This window comes from Corvus brachyrhynchos, unplaced genomic scaffold, assembly GCF_000691975.1.
Source record: "Corvus brachyrhynchos isolate BGI_N302 unplaced genomic scaffold, ASM69197v1 scaffold230, whole genome shotgun sequence".
Lineage (NCBI taxonomy): Eukaryota > Metazoa > Chordata > Aves > Passeriformes > Corvidae > Corvus > Corvus brachyrhynchos.
Window position 1 is genome coordinate 1067011 of NW_008235744.1, and position 20331 is coordinate 1087341.

A 20331-nucleotide genomic window follows, 5' to 3' on the forward strand; every position below is an offset into this window, starting at 1 on the left:
CCTACCCCGGGCGGGGGGCGATGCGCGAGGAGAAGCTTGGCTGAAAGCAGGTACAGGCCGCTCGGGGCGGCCCCGCTCTCCCCTGGCAGGGCCGTCTCCTTTCCCGGGCCTGTCCGGGCAGGGCAGGTGCCGGGCAGGACTGTGGAAGCGCCTCGGGGTGCTGAGCCGAAGCTGTTGTTCCTGGAGGCGAACTGCTGCGATGGGAGGGTGACAGGTCATGGGAAATAGTGTAAATAAAAGATCATCTGGAGGTAATATGGAGGAGTTTGAGGGAAGTTTTTAAAGGAGGCTTTAAAGTACAGAGTTGGCGTATAAGAGGAAAAATGGGCTTTAAGGAGCATGGTGCTTTTATTTCTCTGTAAGCTTACGTTTGTGCACCTTTAGTGATCCTGCTGCCGTGCTCAGGTTCTTCTGTAGTGATCATAAATAAATAACTTACTAGGTGCGTGTTTTCATTTTGTTTAACGAGCTGTTGAAATTCCAGATATTGAGGGTGAGTAGAGTTTGAATGCTGAAATCAATCGTAGTGCATTGATCTCTGCCTGGCAGCGTCAGTAGTACTTCATTAATATTAACGTGCTGTCCTGAGAGCGCTCTGCAGCTCTTGTGAAGGCAAGATTTACAAAGATTAAATGAATAGGAATTATGTCTTCTGATCCCCGCTGACTTTTACCTAGGTGATAAAAATGAGGCAGCTGAGTTATCTGCACATCAGCTCTAGAAGTTCTGGTTAGTTGTTGCTGAATCCAAATAATGTGCTTCGTAGGGGTCGCGAGCTAAAATACGATTGCTGTGTGTAGGAACTCGAGATTTTTACGGAGAGATATCTGGGAGGAATATTGGACGTTTTAAATGCTTTTTCAGACAAACACACCCTTTTGTTAATGAGACTTAGCTGCTGTTGTCTCTCAAAGCTGTAGCAGAAAGACGGGCATTCACAGCAGCTGGTGGAGAGGTCTGTCTGTCTGGCAGCGAAGTGTAGGTGTTTGGTTGTGTCTGTATCATATAATACCTTGTGGTTTATAGGTGTTGAAGGGTTTCACTTACCTCTCAGTTGGTATCATAGTGCACTGTGCAGGTATAATCATTGCTGAGCAAAGGCTTTTGATTAAACTAGTGCTGAAACATGGGGTTTTTATTTTCTCTGCCCTTAGTTGGCAAGATAGGATAACATGAATGAAATCGGATTAATAGGGTTTTGCATGTTCCGATAAATATGATGGAGCTATATTTTTAAGAAAGCTTTAGCAACTTCTGTTGCAAGTATGTATGATTTTCAATTCCTGCTTTAAATTTTATACCAGTACTAGCTTAGATTGTCCCTGTAGTATTCACTGACTTTTATCTCTCTCTTCACATCTTTCCGAACAGGTCTTTCTGTAAGTACTGGGGTGCTTCCACACCAAAAAACAGACCTCTGTTGCTGGCTATGTGACTCTGCCAAATGCATACTTACTTTACTTACAGCTGGTCTGTGTCAGTTTGGAACAGAGTCTGGTCCTCCATCAGAATATTCTTCCTGCCCATTTGGCTGTTGTGATAATAGGTTTTTTTGGCTTTATCTTCCTTTATTACTTTTTTAATAATGTTTCCTTGTGGATGTAATTTTATTAGATGAACTTGGGTCATGTGTCAGTCTAAAAGACTGAGGAGATATGCTTGCCCTACTTCTTGCTAAAATGAGGAGGAGCCTGGTCTTTTTGTTTTTGATTCTTTAATGTGGTTGGTATTCCTTTGAACTCAGTGCTTCTTAGAAAATGTTATACTTCTTAATGCCACGCTTTTTTAATTTAGAGACTGAACCTTTCATTTTTCAGATTTCGTGCCTTTATTTATTCTTTGTTAAGGTTAATCTGCTCCATCAATCCCATTAAGTCGTTCTCTTTTATGTTTGTATGGGTCTTAAGTGAATGAGAGAAACCTACTTCAGTAAGAAAACTATGAATATCAAATTTCCTTTAAAGATCAAGAATTCATGCTTTGAAAAGGACTTGGATAAATACAACACTGGAAAAAACACACAGAGGAATTTCAATTTGAAAGCAGTTGCATTTGATTTCTCTTTCTTTTAATCTTTCATGTGTAGGACTCACTAGAAAGCCTGGCAAAGGGCTCCTGTTCATATTTACTGCATATTATGCCTTATGTGTACAGACTCCAGAGCTTTTATATTTATTTAATGAACTTTTTGTCATTTATAAGTAATGTTATCTCTCAGCTTTGTAGACTTGATATTTGATAGGAGAGTATTGGATGGAGCCTGCAAAAGTGGTTGGGAAAAGTAGGGGCAAACAAGCTCAAGGGGGCTTGGAAACGTAGATCTCCTCATTTCTAAACCAAGGAATTCCTCTATATTTCCATATCAGTAAGAAAGTTCTTCAGCATTGCTAATTTTTGGGTTTCATTGAAATGAACCTGTGAAATTCCAATCCCTTCATGCTTTATGCAGTGAAATGTAATTTGTTATGTTACTGCTCTTCGGACATCTTGGTAATCTTGTCTATGACTGCTGCTTATCCTTGTAATAGTTTTGCTGAGGCAGAAGGACCATTTTTTATGGCAATATTACTATAACTGAGGGCTCTTCATTGTATAAATAGAGCTGTGGAAATGTTTGGGGAATTAAACTATATTTACTGTAGGTAGCACCAAGAAGACAGAGGATAAATATCACAAAGATCAATATTTTAGAAGAGGTATTATTCTGTTTACTAAAAGCAATAAACATTTAACTCCTGCTTCTGAAACTGGCATGTATATGGAGCATGAGAGAAAAATTTGCTAATGCTTTCATTCTTGCTGTCCAGCAGTTTCTTTTGGAATGAACCCTGTCTGTTCTTGGCACATAAACCAGTTGTGAAATAGCTGAGTTCTGTGAAGAAAGGTATAGTGCAATGTAGTCTGAAAGAAGTAAGTGTGAAGTTTGCCTGGAGATAATTCTGTAAAGTTTATGATCATATAAAAATATCAATCTGATATGCTTAGAAGCATTTGCGTTTTAGATAACAGGTTAGCTGGAGGTTGTTCAAACATGGTGGTTTTCCGTAGTGCCACAAACTAAGGAAACTAATCCCGGAACAGAGTGGTACTCTGCACTCTTACAGATTGATTTCAGCCATTTCTGCTGCAAAAGCAGACAGGTCATTGACAAGAGCAAGGCGTTGATGACCCCAGTCTCAGGTACTTTAAGTATTTATGCTGCAGAGGAAACAATTACTTACAAAGTGAACTATAAATATTAATTTTACTGAAGTAGTTGTTTTGTTGAATGAATTCTCTTTTATGTTCAGCCATCAAAGTCTTGGAACCTGGAATTATAAAAGATTACCTTAATGTTTTAGGGCAGGATAAATGTTTTGGACTATTCCTAATGCTTTGTATCATCATGCTCCTTCTTTTATTCTTGGGTCTTTTGAATCCCATTTAAAAAGTCTCTGAAATGAATTACCAGTATTTCAGAAATTGCCTTGACAAGTTCTGAACTTTGCAAGGTGAAATTCACTAGATATTGTTGTCCTGGATGCTTATAACTTTTCAGCATTGACTGTAATTCATTCTAACACCTGTCTGTCTTATCTACCATTGTCAGGTGAAAACACTGAATACATACAGATTATCCATATCACTCATTGCTTTCTTTCCTCTCCTGTTACATCATGGTTGTCTATCCTGTCTCTTACTGCTAATATGTGCAGGACTTTTTTATGCCTGTAAGATGGAACCTGTTTTGTACCTTGCCTTTTTTAGCTTTACTACTTCATATCTATACTATTCTGTCATCCTTGTATTATGCTACTTTTTTTCTACATCTGGTTTTGTGCCTTTAATTGGTTATCTTCTGAGTTTTTGTATTGTTCTTTTACCTGTTTGCCTTTAAGTTTCTTGAATTCATGGAAGTTTTCTGGACCTACTCTGATTTTCTCAGAGGAAGTTCTAACATTCACTTTTCACTTCTGTCCAAATTGTCTCTGTTTTTGAAGACTCAGGCCTCTCAGTTGATCAGAAACAAAATCATACATTTTCTTCTCTGCCGGAAGGAAAACATGACTGACTACTTTCAAACTTAGGAGCTGGCTGAAAGACCAATGTATCAGGATACAGTCATTCCTTTTAGTCCTATCACTTGCCTTTCTCAGCCAGCCCTGTCTTTGCAGTTGCTCAGCAGTACTCTAGCTTTTTTCTCTTTTGTTTGAATTTGTCTTGATACAGCTTTCATTTTTCTTCCTTTGATTTCCACACTGCTTGTTGAACAAGTCTGGACTTTGGAATGAGGTGGAGTGTATCACATGTAATCACACCTTTGGAACAGGTTTCCCCTTCTAAAGGAGCATTCCTCTCTCTTTTATGTCACTGCAGGTCTGCGGTGACAGATATGATGCCAAATCCAATGTGGGGCATGTAGAAGGTTTGTGTTCTTCCTGTTTTAAGAACACAGCAGGTGCAATGAGATCCAAGATCCATACAGTCTGTATAATAGGTTGTGTAAGGGAAGAATAACAGATGCCTAAAGGAATAATAGATCAAATAGATGGTAATGCTTCCCTAATAGCCTTCTCCATCATTCCATAAAGAAGTCCATGACTTATTTCTTTATTATGAATGACTGTTGCCTGTATTCATGGCTGTTTGATAGCTACCCCATTATTCTTCCCTATTGTTTTTCTTAAAACAGTTGCAGTTTCCATTGTGATCTCGTAGTGTAGATTAATAGTTTCTTCCGAGTTTAGTCACAAACAAAAGAAAATCCTGTGATGATGAGAAACTAATATCAACTTTTTTTTTAAAGCGTGTCTAAAAAAAGATAACTGTAGAATTGTACTGTTTCTGCCAAGTCTCTGCAAGAAGTATGTTATTACTAAGGAACTGTAAACTGTTGAAAAAAGTTTGTAATGGAAACAATGATGGTTTAACTGTAGGGCTTGTAGGCACTTCCAAACAGCATAGCTTTTCCATCTCCTGACTTTGAAACTTCCTGAGTGCCAGTTCCTTGCTGCTACATTGCTTTAGTTGTCCCTGTCTGTATATAGACTGGCTTCGGCAACACTCTTGTTCATACTACTAATACGTTCCTCAGGGTGGATCAACAGAGTGTTGTTTCCAGCCTAATACACAAAACAAACGTAAACCTAAATCTGTGACTTCCTTTCCTGGTTTTGCTGGCATACACTTCTCAGCGGTGTCCACGTTACGACTGGTGTAGAACGCAGTTAAAGAAAAACTACACTGTTTTCACTAGAGGAGCAACAAAACCATCATGATTTAAGTGAATGGAAGCGTATATAAACAGACTAAATTTGAAATCTGTCTAATTTTGTAAACTGCTTGAATATTTTTATGTCCTACACCTACAGTTTTTCCTGTCATTTTCCTCCATTAGTCATTTTTCCATGTTTCCTTTCTCTCCTTGGTTGTAGGAAAAAGGAAGGAACAACAAAGCTGTCAGAGAATGTGAATCAAGAGAGGTGATCAGCTTTCAGCAGTCTGTTAGAAAGGAGTTTTAGATATGAGTATGGCACTTCAATCTTAGTGCTAATCCCCATCTGCAGGCATTCCATAGGGCTTGATGCTCACTTAGAGTTGTTGAATGCCATCGTCTGTCCAAGCTCAAGTGAGCAGTCTTTTCCCCAACTTTTTAATTGTTAACTTTACAACGGCTTGGATTTCTTTCCAGTACCTGAAGGAGTCTACAAGAGAGCTGGAGAGGGACTTTTTACAAGGGCATGTGGTGACAGGACAAAGGGCAATGGCTTTAAACTGAGAGAGGGTAGGTTTGGATTAGGTACGTACCACCATGAGGGTGCTGATGTACTGAAACAGGTTGCCCAAAAAAATTGCAGATGCCCCATTCCTGGGAGTTTTCATGGCCAGGCTGGATGGGGCCCTCTGCAGCCTGGTCTATGGAAGGTGTCCCTGCCCATGGAAATAAAGTTGGAACTGGATGATTTTTCAGGTCCCTTCCAACTCAAACCATCCTGTGATTCTATAAAAATGACACTACTAAAGAGTCTTTGTTACCTGTATTAAGTACATTCCCTCTGAATGCCTTTGCTTTGCAGCATGAGGTATAGTTGTCATCTAATATGTCTTGTATCTAAAGCTTGTTTTGTTAGGAATGTAGCAGTTTACTTCTGTACATGTTCCACAACATGTATTTAAAATTCTTATGTGTCTCATTTCAGATCTACTATGGAACCTTGGCAGCCTTGTAGGTTTGGAAGGCTTAAATCCAATTCTGGAAAGGCCTTTTCCAGTCCAGATGATTTGCTGGCTGAAGCGCTTAATTAGGATGGCTTTTGAACAAATTGGATTGAACATGGAATCAGTAAGTGTTTCAAACTTCCTTTATGTTTTCAGAAAACAAGGTATAGAAAGCACTTCATGTATTTTAGTTTGTGCTTATCTAGCAGAGCACTTGAAGGATACTCAATACTGGGATGATTCTGCATTGCTGAAAAGTCATCAAGTTTATGACTTGGATACTGAAATATTGAGTAATAAATGTGTTAAAAGTACTATGCAGTTCCTCTTGGCTCTAATAAACTGTTTATTTTGTAAACACTGCTTTTCATGCTGCACTTCCGTGTGTCTTTTGAAGCTGAAGGAGAATTCCATCTCATTTTTAACAGTGTTAAAAAAATAATCTTATTTCTTGTTCTTACCTTGGAGACATAAAAAATCCCATGAAATTGAGATTATTATAACTGTGCTATATTGATCTCTTCTGTGCTATAGTTACCTCTTCTGGAGGTGTTACAGTGCATGAGAGCAATACAGCTGTGTTCTTACTGGGTAAACAGAGGAATAGGCCTGCATAGCTCTCCTCTTGGAGGAGACTATATAGAGAGTTTTCTTTGCATGCTTAGCAGAGAGAGACAGAGAGCTGCTACATATCAACTGCTTGTCACTGGGACCTTTAGGAAGCTATTTTGAGTACAAATGTTAACCTCAGTGCAATAATCCCTGTAATTTGAAATATTAAATGAAGTACTAAAATGAAATATTTTAATGTTTTAAGAATGGGGAAATCCTTACCAGCTATGTGCACTATTTAATTAGTATTATTGTGGTAGAACCTTTTATCAGTCTTGGGAATCTATGGAGAGCAAATTGTTTCTACAGTGTAAATTAAAATTGACAACAAGAATCTGTATTTTAGGATTTTATTTGAATTTTGAGCTGAGATTTCATGTAACTTTGAAAATTCAAAGTACAAGAATATGTTGCATTATAACACTGTGGTAATTCAGCAATTTCAGCCTCAATAGGAGGAGGAACAATTTTTTAATCTGTTTCTCCCCATTCTCTACTTGTATCAAGCTTGTGATAATGCAGTTACATTTCCAGGTGTCAGCTGTTCTGGACAACACCAAAACACTGATGCAATAGAAGTGTATGACTAAGTAACATTTTGCAGACTGAGCACAGCTCAGCCAGTGCTTCAAGTCAACAAGAAGTTGTATGAACTTGGTTAGAGCAGTGCTGAGACCTCAGCTCAGCTGAGCGGGGAGCTGACTTTATTTGCATCCCTTGTGGCACAGTTTGCATGCAGTTTTCTGAAATAATGTCCTGGCACATCTTGTATTACCAAAACTGAGTCAGTCAGAGTTTTGGTGCACCAAGCCACTGTTGTTGAAGAGCCCCAAGGGCATTTGGAAACCCAAGTATTTTTGAGTGCTAGTCAACAACTTGTCTGTGGTCTGTGCAATATCTAAACAAGTTTTGCTGCTTGTTTGAAATGCATTGCACTTATGTTGGTAATAGAGCGTGTAGTCTAGACTCTCTTGCTGCTGTGGAAATACTTCTGCAACTAATTAAGCCTTCCTTTGACTGGTATTATTTGTTTCAATGCCCCATCACTTTGAGTCTCTTGCCAACAGTTTGCTTTAAACATCAGAATCAATTGTGAATAATGAGACTGTCTTACTGTAGTGCTGTTTGTCTGTGACTTTTTCTTGAAGGCCACTGATCTACTTGCTGTTTGCTTAGACATGTAAACAAACAGTAAGGTGATAGGCACAAATGTGAGGTTTTTGTTGAGGCAACCAAAATGCAGCATCAATAGACTACTCTGCATTGAAAAATTTGTGTTCAATTTAGCAGTGTATTAAGCAAGAGAATGTATTTTTTATAGAATGGAAAAAAAAAAATAGACCTGGGTGGATTCATAGCAAAGTTGCGGCTCTGATGTGAGGATGTAGCATAGCATATGTGCAGTGCACATTTATTTTGTCAAAATTTTTACATTCCAGTAAAACCAGAGGAAAGAAGGATAGAAACTAGAAATAGGCAAAATGTTTGTGTGAAGTTTGTGAAATAATCTGGAGGTCAATACCATGGAACATAAACTTTTCTTTTTAATAGAATCTTCAACATCTAAGAGTAGTGATCTTTGCTTACTATATCAAAATATTCAGCTGTGTGTTATGAAACTCCCACAGCACCACTACAGTCATCATACAGGCTATATTGCCATTGCCAATCCAGAATAGCCTGGATTTTTTCTGTTTTCTTTGTTGGGCAAACTTCTAACAGGATGTCAAGTTTTCTTGAAGCTATGATCTTTTAAAAACTAAGGTCTGACTAGTAAATTCATATTTACAGCCATAATTAAACACTGGCCAAGTTTTTGAAATTACCATACAATGTTCTAATTGTTTACTAACAATGTACCCTGTGTTAGAGTCTTCTCATTATTCTTTTTCTTGTTTGCATTGGTTTTGTTGCCTTTGCCTGTGCTGAAATCTTTCCTACTTCTTTCTGGGGCTTTTCCTTCTGCTCTGGCTCATTTTGTGGTTTTCTCCTAGGATTAAACTCCCATTTTATTTAATTTCGTAATGCTGTGGTAAATACTAAATACAACAAAAAACCAGCGTAATCGAATCCCTGTTGAAACAACATAGAGGAGATCTAAATTGCAGTAGAAACAGTTCTAATGAAACCTGGTGTGTTGAGCTGCTGTGGGGAGTTTTCTCTAGGTGAATCTATTTTTTGGGGCAGGGGACAAAGTTCCTTTCTTACAAAATTTTCCTCTTATTTTGTCCTTTTAACTTTTCCTTTGCTCTTTAATTTCACAATTACATTTTTATATTTATTGTAGCTGATACTTATTTCTATTAAGAATGGTAGACACTATTCCTGTTTTAGAAGAGTTCTTAGCTCTTAATTAAAAAAGAAAAAAGATATTTTGAGAAATGAAGAATTATATAACTTTATGGGTTTTTAAAGATTGAGTGGCTTTTCTTGAAACCCTGTAAAAAGAGGTGGTTGACTGAATGTAGGTTCTTTATTATCTTGAAAATTGGAATATTGTGTTTTTGAAGATACTTTTCAGCTCCTGAAGTCTTCTGCATTACTTGATCTATTGCTTTGAATTTAGATTTAATGCAAAGGCTGTCTTGACCTTAAGCAGCCCTAGCTATATTGTAATGATGGTGTATAATGTATGTGCGCCAGTTCGTGTGTAGAATGTAAGGAGTTCACTGAGACAGAATTCAGTGTATAAACATTATATCATACTATAGCATGAAAGGATTGACTAAATACATTTAGCACAAGCATAGTGTGAAAGATAAGGGAGAACTATTACAGTATGATACAAAAATCAGTTTCCTAACAGCTGGCTTCTTTATTCTTCCCGTCCAGGTGCTTTGGTCAAGCAAGCCTTATGGTTCATCTCGAAGTATTGTAAGAAAAATTGGTACTAACCTCTCTCTTATACAGTGTCCGAGAGTTCACTTTCAGGTAGGTGTTCTCAACAGTTTAGAATCTGTGTTTCACTATACTGATGAAGGGATTTGCTCATGACTAGAGGGTTTGTAAAAGTAGAATATGATAAACTAGACATAGGAGAATTAGCCTACTGAAGTTCTTTCTGTTTCCAGTTCAGATTTTTTCCAAATAATAAAGTTGAAAAAAAATATATTCGTAAAAGAGAAAAATGATTGAAACTTACTTCTATAAACAGTACTTATAAGCTAGGCTTAAGAGGCATTTAAAGATGAACAGTGTTAAAAATACTTGGGAAAATAAACAACTTTATCAGAAATCAAAAAATTAGTAACAAGATAACATAAGTACACTGTTAGCTTTTGTTTAAAATACAAGGCTGACACTGTGTAGGTGAAAGGGTAGGGTAAAGAGCAAGTGTAAAAGCTTAAGGAGGAGAAAATCCGTGCTTTCTGTAATGAGTCTTTCAAGAACAGATGGGAAAGCGGAAGCTATTACACATAATCTCTTCAACTCTGGTGTTAGAGGTAGGGGGTGGGTATAGAATTGGAGAAATTTAGTGTTTGAAATTCAAGCTGAGAAAGGAATGTTTCGTGGGCTGAGCAAGGGCGGAGAGTGTAAAGATGAATGAGGGAATCAGCTGCCACACTAAGATAAAGTAATTTCCACACTGCTAGATGTTTCAATGTTTAAATTTATTTCTTTGTCACAAATGAAATTTATGAACAATATTTAGACTTGAAATTACAGTAGCAAAACCAGATCATTCAAGTTACCATAGAAGCCTTGTTGGTATGACAGTAAAAGCCATGCTAACATTTTGCCTCTCAAAAAATTACATTGAGAAACCCGGGGGCAACATTTCTAGTGGCTTGCTGAAAAAAAAATAAAGGGATGTGGGGTTTTGTGCAGGTGAGGACAACAAATGACATGCTGGATTTAAACTTTTGAGTATATAATTAGGTTTTTTACTAGCAATAAGGCTCCCTGTGCTTCAGATTTAAAAGGTAGTGAAGTCCTCCTGTGTGTCTGATTTTCTATACTGTACAGGCCATACAGGGAAAGATGATGCTCACTTGCAGATAGTTAGCCTAATACTGACTTCTCTTAATATGGTACATAAAGGAAGACATTTCTAGTTTATGTTCTTGCAAGGAATGGTAAGATATATCTGGAAAATCTGTTCCTGCTTTTTTTTAGTGTTTAAGCAAATAAATAAATAAATACATAAATAAGGTTTTGGTGTGAATTCTGTTAATAAAAATATAACATTTGCCTTTTATTCCTGTTAAAGAGACATTCATTCAGCTTTGTGTGTACACTAAGTGTAAACATTCACCTTCTATTAGATGAAAGGAAAGGATTCTAAAAATAGAAGTACAGCTGTGGGAGTTGATTTAATTAGAAATAGGAATTTCAAAATTTGAGCCTTCAAACACATTAAAATTTATTTGGTTTGTGCAGACTCTAAACTATTTTAATATATAAACTGCTGAACATGTTAGGTGTGATGCTAACATCTGGTTTTTGTGTCTTTACCTCAGCATTAAGAGTCTATAGTGAAGTTCAATGCTGATCTCGATCGTTTTTGTGCTGTTGCAGCTGACGCTTTCCTATAGCTGTCTCTTCCTCTTTCTTTCTTGCCAGCTTTAGCTCTATTATGAAAGGACCATGAACTGAACCTTGCTGTAAGTCACTCTATTAAAAAAAAACGGATCAAATCTTACTTGCATCATCTGAGGGTGCATGTTTGTAATCAGTGTTTCTAACCCCAGAGCAGCAGACTTTCCACAGTCTTCATTTTCCTTGTGATAAATGGACGAGACACATTGAAAGAATATCTCTGTAATGTTCATACTTACCTTCTAGCATGCTTTTGTTCAGCGAGTCTGAAAAAAAGAATAGTAGCCAAACATTTTGATGTTTGAGGTCTACTGATTGTTGTGTCTGTCTCTGTGGATCTTGCTATAGTCAACATTTAAATTAACTGTTAAATGCTGAAATGCTGCTTACATATTCAGTAAGACGTGGCAGAGCTTATGTACGTTATGTACTCTATATGGCATGAACCAATGCAAATAGTTCTTACAGATCTTTTGTATGTCATATTTTTTAGACTTACTGTAGTCTTTAGGAGAAAATAAAATTAAACTTACCAGTATAGCCTAGATAGATTCAACCAAACCTCCAGTAGTGTCTCTCAAGATAGCATCCTTCAGCTACAGCTTCTCTGTTTTTGTCCCATGCTTCTCCTGTTCGTCTGCTAGATACCTGATAACTCAGTAAAAGTCTCCTAATAAATTGGTGTGCATGTAACAAACATCTAAATTTACTGGGCTAATTTGAAAAATCATAGCAAGTTTGTCTTAGTTGAAGTATTTCCAAATGTTTAATACATAACTCTATTAGTAATTTGAAACAAGAGGTTTTTATTCTGTCCTCAAGTGTATAAAAATATCTGTTCTACTTCCCACTTCCTGGAGCAAACAAAAGAGCAGGGAACCTGCCCTGCCTCATTGCTGAGCAGCGTTTCCGTAGTGTAGTGGTTATCACGTTCGCCTAACACGCGAAAGGTCCCCGGTTCGAAACCGGGCGGAAACACTGGCGAGGCTGACTCTTTCTTTGGGAGTTGGACTCGATGATTCTTTATGTGTCCCTTCCAACTCGAGGTGCCAAAACACTGCAGTGTGTGTAGTCTTCAGAAATCCGTGATGGGTCTGCAGCCCTCAGGCATGTCTGTGTGTCTGCGTGTGCAGCATACATGCGTGCTAAGATAGGCAAAAAACCTGTGAAGGAGGAAGTGGGGGAAGCAACTACACAGTTTCCAGAGAAAGAAAAGCAGGCTACAGCTACTGATTCATTCAGTTCCTGCCATCCAGTAGAACTTGGGCCTCTGTTTTCAGGACTCCGTTCTCCATTTTAGGTGCTGGCAGGGCAGTTGTTCAGGTTTTCTTCAGCTGGGATTGACTGGAGGAATAGGGTAGTCACAGAGGTGTTTACAGGCCGGTGAAGGTTTTGAGAGATAGTTGTTGGCTTTTCACCTTAAAGTAAAAATCTTGCATTAACTTGAAATTCAAATTCCACTGCTGAGGAAGGCTTTGTTCTTTTTAGGGATAGAGAAAAGAAACATCTGTATATGGGGTAACAAGCAGATTCTGTTTATATATAAATAAGAATTAAAATTAAGAAGAAACTTGTATCACAATATAACAGAAGGCTTACTACTAAATCTTGGATTAGAAGTTATTTATCTCATGATGCAGGAATCCTGGCAGTGGTAAATATATTCCTTACTGTTGATTTAGAAAATTATTTTTGATTCAAGTGTGTGTAGTGCCTTTATTTAACACTGGCTTCAATCTTTTAATGGTGATATTACTGCCAGAAAAATCTGTATCACCTGCAAGAAGTGGCTGATGTAGTATGGATTTTTTCAAATTGCCATTAACATTAATACAAACGCTGTGGTCCTGAAAATTTGTATTTACTTTTAAAAAGAAAAATGCCACAGAAACCTCAAACAGCAAAAATCCTAACATGCAATATAGTATTCTCTAGACTGCTTTAAAGAGAGGCAGACTGTAATGGTATTAGGCACAACTGTTAATGTGATAAACATATTACCATCTGTGCTGATGCTACCTGGAAAAAACCCTGTTGTTTCCAAATGATCTGATGGTGCCAATACACACTCCTGGGAGCTGTGATAAAGACTCTCATACAAGTGAGAGTGTGAGGTGAAGACAACTAATCTCAATTTCTAAGGCTGTTTGCAACAGTACCCAGGGAAAAAACCAGCCCCAAGCCCAAAACTTCTCTTTTCCTGAGACTTGTGTATCAGAGGCTACTACTACTGAAATATGTGTGGATGTTATTCTGAAATGGTTTCACCTTGTCCAGACTGCAGTCCTGCTGTGATAGGTCTGCTCCAAATTCAGATTAATGCTAACATTTCATAGTAGTTTGCTCTTACAGTGTGGGGTTGCCTTGAAAACTGATCTACCTGCTAATGGGCTGGATGCTGGCTTTCCTGGCAGACTGGCACCTACTGCCACCATCTTTGTCAGTATTCCCAGCTTCTTGGCCACTGCTGGCCACAGGCAGCACTTAAACAGCTGCAAGGACTCGTGCAGATTTGGCTGTGGGTTTGTTTGTAGTGTTGGGTTGACAGCTGGACTCAGTGATCTTAGAGGGCTTTTCTCACCTTAACGGTTCTGTGATTCTATGGAATACAAGCAGAAGAGGGGGCATATATGCATTGAAGATATTTAACTCAAAGTGAAAGACTGAGCAGAGCAAATTACTGAAAATTGTTTCAGTAGCTTTTATCTGCTGAGACACTGAGCCCAGGCTGCTCAGGAGTCCAGTGACTGAACACATGCCCTTGTCTGACCTGGGGAAGCAGCATTCCAATCTATTTCGAAATAGATTTGAAACCATTTTGTTGAGTTGTGACTATGGAGCAAGTATTGATGGTCCAAACAATTTTTCAGATCATCATTCAGGTCACTTAACTAGAAATGGAAGAAAGGTTCCAGTCTCTGGAGCCTTGGTCACCTTTGGCTTCAAACAGCTGTAAAGCTAATGGCCAGAACCATGCTGGAAGATGGTCCATTTGTTTGGCATGTTGTAAATAAGATTGTTAGCATATAGTGTATGATGTTGTGATTGTATCCTACCTCTCACTCAAAGTCTTTGTGATTATTGAGCTGGTAGAATTGGCTTTTTGCCTAGTTTTGGGGTTGCTTTGCTTGTTTGCTTTTCTTTTCCCCCTGTGTGATGTACATACGTCTTGTACAGAAATTCAGAAGTTGTAGAGAAAAGGAAACTTTGGCAGAATTTCTCTGTAAAAATAATACTGAATCAGAGCAAAAGACTCAAAAAGTATTGGCAGCCTTAATGTCTTTTTTAACTACTGGTCATAAATATAATTTGAAAACATACTATTTGAGTTAATACAGAAAACTGTGTGAGGATATTGATGTTTGTTTGTCCTTAATGTAACAATTTGCATTGGATTTTTAGTGTTCATTAGCATCATGTGATAGTGTATGTAGTCAGCCATGAACTTCTGCAAAGTGTTCAGCAGCATGGATTGAATAGTTTGAAGTCAGTGAAATGGTTCTGGACTGAGCACAGGACAGAAATAAGTGTTTCAAGTCTACAGATATGTTTTTGTGCATGTATGTGTTAATAGTTACATGTAGCCTCAGCAGAAGTATTGGGTAACATGAATGTGACTTGACCTGGGAATATTGACTCTAAAACCTTCAATCTTGCCTTTAAAATATAGCTTATTTCTCACGTCACGGAAGGAAACAGTCCTGTTCAACTCAGAGAAGATGCAGTGGCCTCCTTTGCAGATGTGGGATGGATTGCTGAAGAAGAAGGTGAAGTCTCTACAAGGCTCAGGTATGTTTCTGAAATCTTCTCTCTGAATTTCCGAACTGAGAGGAAGAAACCTCACTTCTCTTCAGTGAGAATCTGCTGTGCATTACTATTAACAGAGAGCATTTGAATGCTGGGAGAAGAGACAAAGGTAGGGTCTGGAAAATAAGTAGTAGAGGTTTGACTAATAGGATTATGAAACCAAGACTGGTTGGAAAACATACAGGAGGTTGGCATTATACAAGGAAGACTCTGGATTTTATTTATTTATGTATTGCAAAGAACTGCACACAATAGCTTCAAGCAACAGAAATGTCTGGTGTGCTATGGCACAGTTGCTAACCATGATTCTCCACTTCTCCTGCGATTGTCATTGCCATGGGGCAGTGAACTGTACAGCTTCCTCATTAGCAGCAGTGGTCATTCTGGCAATCCAGTAATTGGCACGTTGTTTTTCACCTTTCTGGTTAAGGCTCCACAGTCTGCTAAGTACAACGAAAAAATTGTGATTTGTGTTCCATCTTTAATCTTCATAACAAAAACTGTCAGGGAAGCATGTGAGCACCTGTGTCCAGAGTGAAGGCAATAGGTACTGTTGTGTTGGACCAAGGGTTCTACACAGCACTGTCACTACATGAAACAGGTCGGCTGAAGGGATGAAGTTCTCTATTCCATCGTATTCAGATTGCTGCTCAGACTGTCCAGAAACAAAAGTACAGTTCTGTAGTGCAGAGGAGGTTTTTCTTCCAAACAAACTAATGTGTCAGAGAAGGGCACAGATTGTTGGCTTCAGAGATTACAGGAGGATACTGTTCTTAATTTGAAAGCATAAAATAGGTTAGTAATGACTGAGATGCCCTCCAACACGATTTGCTACAGTGAAGCTTTGCATAACACATTCTGGCACCACCACATTAATTTCACCAACTCAGAGGGGAGTCACAGAAATCAGCACTTGTTTGGGAAACACTGTTCCTGAAGTCTATTTGTTACATAGGAAATTAACTGTCCGATACCACTTTGTTTGCACAGAAGTATTTTGTTTAAGGATTGAACTGTAAAGCAATTACATTTATGGAGACAACAGGGAGAATGGCTCTTTGGTGCTTCAAAGAACCTATTATGAAAGATGTAGGACTGCATATTTGCTGAAATGTCTGCATGGGAAGGGGGGAGTGGGGACAGATGGATGTGGGATGGGACTAAAATAATCCTGCAGATACATTGTGACCTTAAGGCAAACAGCTTAGGATGGAGCACAGTAAGTGAATTACTTAGCAAATATGAGTATTTCAGTGTGCACTGTTTATTACGTCTGTGCACAGTATTAGTAGTGGAGCTGGTATGCATTAGGTGTTTTCCAGGCATTTGAAATTCTCTGTTTCGGCAGGATCACATAGGTGTTACTGTTAAATATTTATCCACTGTATAATTCAGTAAACTGTCTTGCAGACATAGTTTTTTTCTGTTAATACAGTTTTATAGAAGAAGCAACTAAATGACAAATCATTTTTCCTCTACCCCTAATCAGAGCAGTAGTGACAACTCAGGCACAATATTTTTCCACAGTGTTAGATTACAATCAAGACGTCTCCTTAAAATGGTATGACTGCTCTGAGCAGAAAATACCCTTTGTTATTTAGCTATTCTGCTCCTTTAAAGAGTTTCTGGAAGGCAGGTTTTAAGGAGTGAAGTGACCACTGGCTCTTTCCACCTTACTTAGGGAGAGCAGGAAGGTGGCTGCTATAGAAGGTATCCTATTCTCAGCTTTAGTTGCTCTCTATTCCTATCTAGGTAGCAACACCCAAATGTTACCATCCTTGATAGTATTCAGTTCTCCTTGATCAAATTTCTGCAAGTTGTGCTGATGGTTTTTGGCAGTGTCATGGAAGACTTAAATGTGTATGTGTCGCGGGTTTGGTTTGTAACCGAGCGGAAACACCAATTTAGTGTAGTGGTTTGGTCCAAAATACTCATTACTGTTTATCTGCTGTGAGATAAGAATTAGGAGAAATGCAAAACAGGCACCAAACTTGAAAGAATATAAAGAAGTTTATTAACAGACCTAAAAGAAGAAAAAAAAAATTATACCACCTTCAGAATTCTCCTCCTCCCCCCACCTTCCTCCCTTCTCCCACTGACAATGTAAAAAGACAACCCTTAAGATGTTCAGTCTGTTTACCACTTCCATAATAACCTTGTTCAGTCCATTTAGAAAGAGAAGTCTCTTCTTGCTCATGCTATGAAAACATTATCACAACGAGACAGCCGCCCACTTCCAAATATTGTTCAGTCCATTCAGGAAGAGGAGTCTCTCTGCTCACATGTGAGTCCCTTCCCCCGACTTGCAGCTTTTCCCGCAACTGCTTTCGAGGGTCCACTCTTGAAGTTTTTTGGGGTACAATTTTAAGGTTGAGCCGTTCAGAAACAAAAACAGAGGCCCTTCTCCTCCCCAGGGAGCAAAGGGTCTTCATCATCTTCATCGTTAGGACTATCTCTGGGAGCATCTCTAGGGACTGAGGTTTCTCCTTTCCCATTTGGAGCAAAAGTCCTCATCTGGTTCATCTCTAGGGACTGAGGTTTCCTCCTTTCCCGTTTGGAGCAAAAGTCCTCATCTGGTTCATCTCTAGGGACTGAGGTTTCCTCCTTTCCCGTTTGGAGCAAAAGTCCTCATCTGGTTCATCTCTACGGACTGAGGTTTTCTCCTTTCCCATTTGGAGCAAAAGTCCTCATCTGGTTCATCTCTCCCGGTCCAAACTTCTCATGAAATTACAGCTGCGTCAGCATCTGCCTATCTCAGCGCAGGTGCTTCTGCTCACGAGTTGAACACTCCACCCCCCATATCTTCATGAAATTACAACAGGATACTCTGATATATCATAGCTTCTGGGCCGGGCCCACTGGGCCCTGCTCGGGCCCTGCAGCCACCTGTCCCAGCGCCGGAAACGAGAGAGAGCTTGGAGGGGGAGTTTGCCTATTCTTAAATGTGGATCACAGAGGTGATCACAACTTTAAGTGGCTTAGAGAATTGTCCATATTCAAACTGGCCAGCTGATAGGTTCTATCAGTTCCCAGAGGAAACTGTAAGCACCCCTTAGCAAGGACGTCCCTTCCGGGACTATGCTTGCTAACCTATGACAGTATGTAATCCTGGTTTAAGGTGGTCAGAGCACAGGGCTTGTTCTAGCTTTAAATCTTGCTTTAGGTCTAGCGCAACTGCAGATCTAACATGGTGAGCACCCACAGTAGCTTAATCCATGCATCCAGAGTGATGGGGCACTTGGGCTGTGTTAGTCTGGAGCCGTTCTACCCATTTCCAAAAGCCATTCTACTAGCTCCTGTTCTCACTCTCGTGTTTAAATAAACAATGGAATCCTGGCATGCCTGAGAATTTTTGGAATTGATGTTAAGGAGGATTGAGGAGTTAAGTATGTGGTCATGTTTTGTGTTTTTAAGTTTATGATAATCTCTTGTCATCAGTCCTTACCAGTTCTACTTAACAGAATCATAGAACAGCTTGCATTGGAAGAAAAAAAGCCATCTAGTCCAAGCCCCCTGCAATGAGCAGGGACATCTTTAACTCAATCAGGTTCCTCAGATTCTGGAGATAAACAGTTTTTAAATCCTGGTGTCTTTGTAAGGGCTTACTTGACTTGTTTGAGCAGATGCTCAATAATGCCTCAGTGTTTAACATGGCTTGAGCTTTGGTGGATATAATAAGGGAAGGCAACAGAGTTACATTTTCTTGTGAGAAGCGGAGGGAAGGTCACAACTCTTTCAAACTGCATGAAACTTTCTTCTCTATAGTTCTAATGACTGTGTTAGAAAACTAGGTATGAGACCCTTTCCCATCAACTGACAAGCAGTCTCTGCATCACTAAACTGTTTCATGTACTCTGTATTTCCCAATGCTGCTAAAATTGGGGATTGTCCCTTCAGAAATCCAATCAGTACAAAAAAATATCCCGTGGAACTAAGAAACTCTTCCTTCTTCAAAGGAATCAACTGCAAATAGCTATTTGCTGCCCACGGGGAAAAATGGTAGCATTTAAGGGAAGAAAAATTAAATTTTCATTCAAATAAAATATACTATAGGCTTGAGGCAGAGAAATAGACTGGGATAAGGAGGAATGTATTCCTGTTTTTTTCTGAAACCAAGGATTCTACAAAACGCTCTCTGGGGGAAGAGAAGAAACACAGCTCATGATGCAAACAGACAGGATGTGAACCTCTTATTTACCTTAAACTATTTAAGGTCTTGATGGAAGTGATTTGTATAAAGACCATTTTGAAGTCAGGTCTTCGACTTGCACCCCTGATTTGTAGGTAACATTGGTTTAGCTTCTGTCTGTATCAAAGCCTTTAAAATATGTTGTGATATTTTTGTTACAGGTCAGAAGTTTGGTCAAAAACAACCCAGCCTCTTCCAGGTGAAGCACATCATTCCAGGACGTCCCCACGCAGACAAATGCGCTTACAAAGCCCGGAAGAGGAGCCAGTGCCCAGGAGCGCAGTGATGGCAAATGAAGAAGCGCTGCAGAAGATCAGTGCTCTAGAAAATGAACTGGCCTCTTTAAGAGCACAAATAGCCAAAATTGTAACCTTGCAAGAACAGCAGAACTTGACAACAGGTATTAAATTTTCTGTACTCTTAGCAAAAATTACTTCATGAATGTGCCCCTTTTATAATTAATATTGTGCTAATTCTTTTTTGTGAGATACTGCAACACCAAGCACTTTTCCATATTGTTTTGGTTAGTTTGGCACACTAACCAAGGGTTACAGAATAGGTCTTGAAAACAAGTGACTTCCCAGATTTTCTGTATTTTTTAGTGTTCTTAAAGGCTTCATGTTTGTCTGTAAATCTGCCAGAGTTCTGAATCTGTGAATGAGTAAAGAAGTATTAAACAGCTTTCAGAGCAAAGCTCATGATAAACATGATGGCTTAAACCAAACTAAAAGAACGTAACTTAATTACTAGCACTGAAGTCTTTCCATTCAGTAAGGAAATAGGCTCTCTGATATCATTAAGTATTCATACAAGATGCTAATTATGCTTTTGGAATCTGTAATATACATCTCAAGTAACAGAAAAGGCAATTAATTGTTTACTGCAGTCATCTCTGGGACCAGACACGTTGTCCATATGGAACCAAAAGTGGTGCACTGTTTCTGGTAGTAAACAGAAGAATTCTTTTCCTGAATTTCTTTCTCCTC

At 38.8% G+C, this 20331-nt stretch overlaps 1 protein-coding gene and 1 non-coding gene across 3 annotated transcripts in view; both read left to right on the forward strand.

The window, feature by feature from the left end:
- The first annotated feature begins 6 nt into the window (after positions 1-6).
- Positions 7-20331, forward strand: part of MTFR1 (mitochondrial fission regulator 1) — a 27408-nt gene continuing 7083 nt past the window's right edge. For both annotated transcript variants that reach the window (XM_017725836.1, XM_017725828.1), the window contains exons 1-5: positions 7-50; positions 6180-6322; positions 9643-9741; positions 15020-15138; positions 19507-19745. In XM_017725836.1, the coding sequence (XP_017581325.1) occupies positions 6257-6322; positions 9643-9741; positions 15020-15138; positions 19507-19745 (523 nt within the window). In that variant the 5' untranslated portion in view covers positions 7-50; positions 6180-6256. The remainder of the gene's footprint in view (positions 51-6179; positions 6323-9642; positions 9742-15019; positions 15139-19506; positions 19746-20331) is intronic.
- Positions 12255-12327, forward strand: TRNAV-AAC. The gene has a single exon. It is a non-coding gene; the product is annotated as a tRNA-Val (tRNA).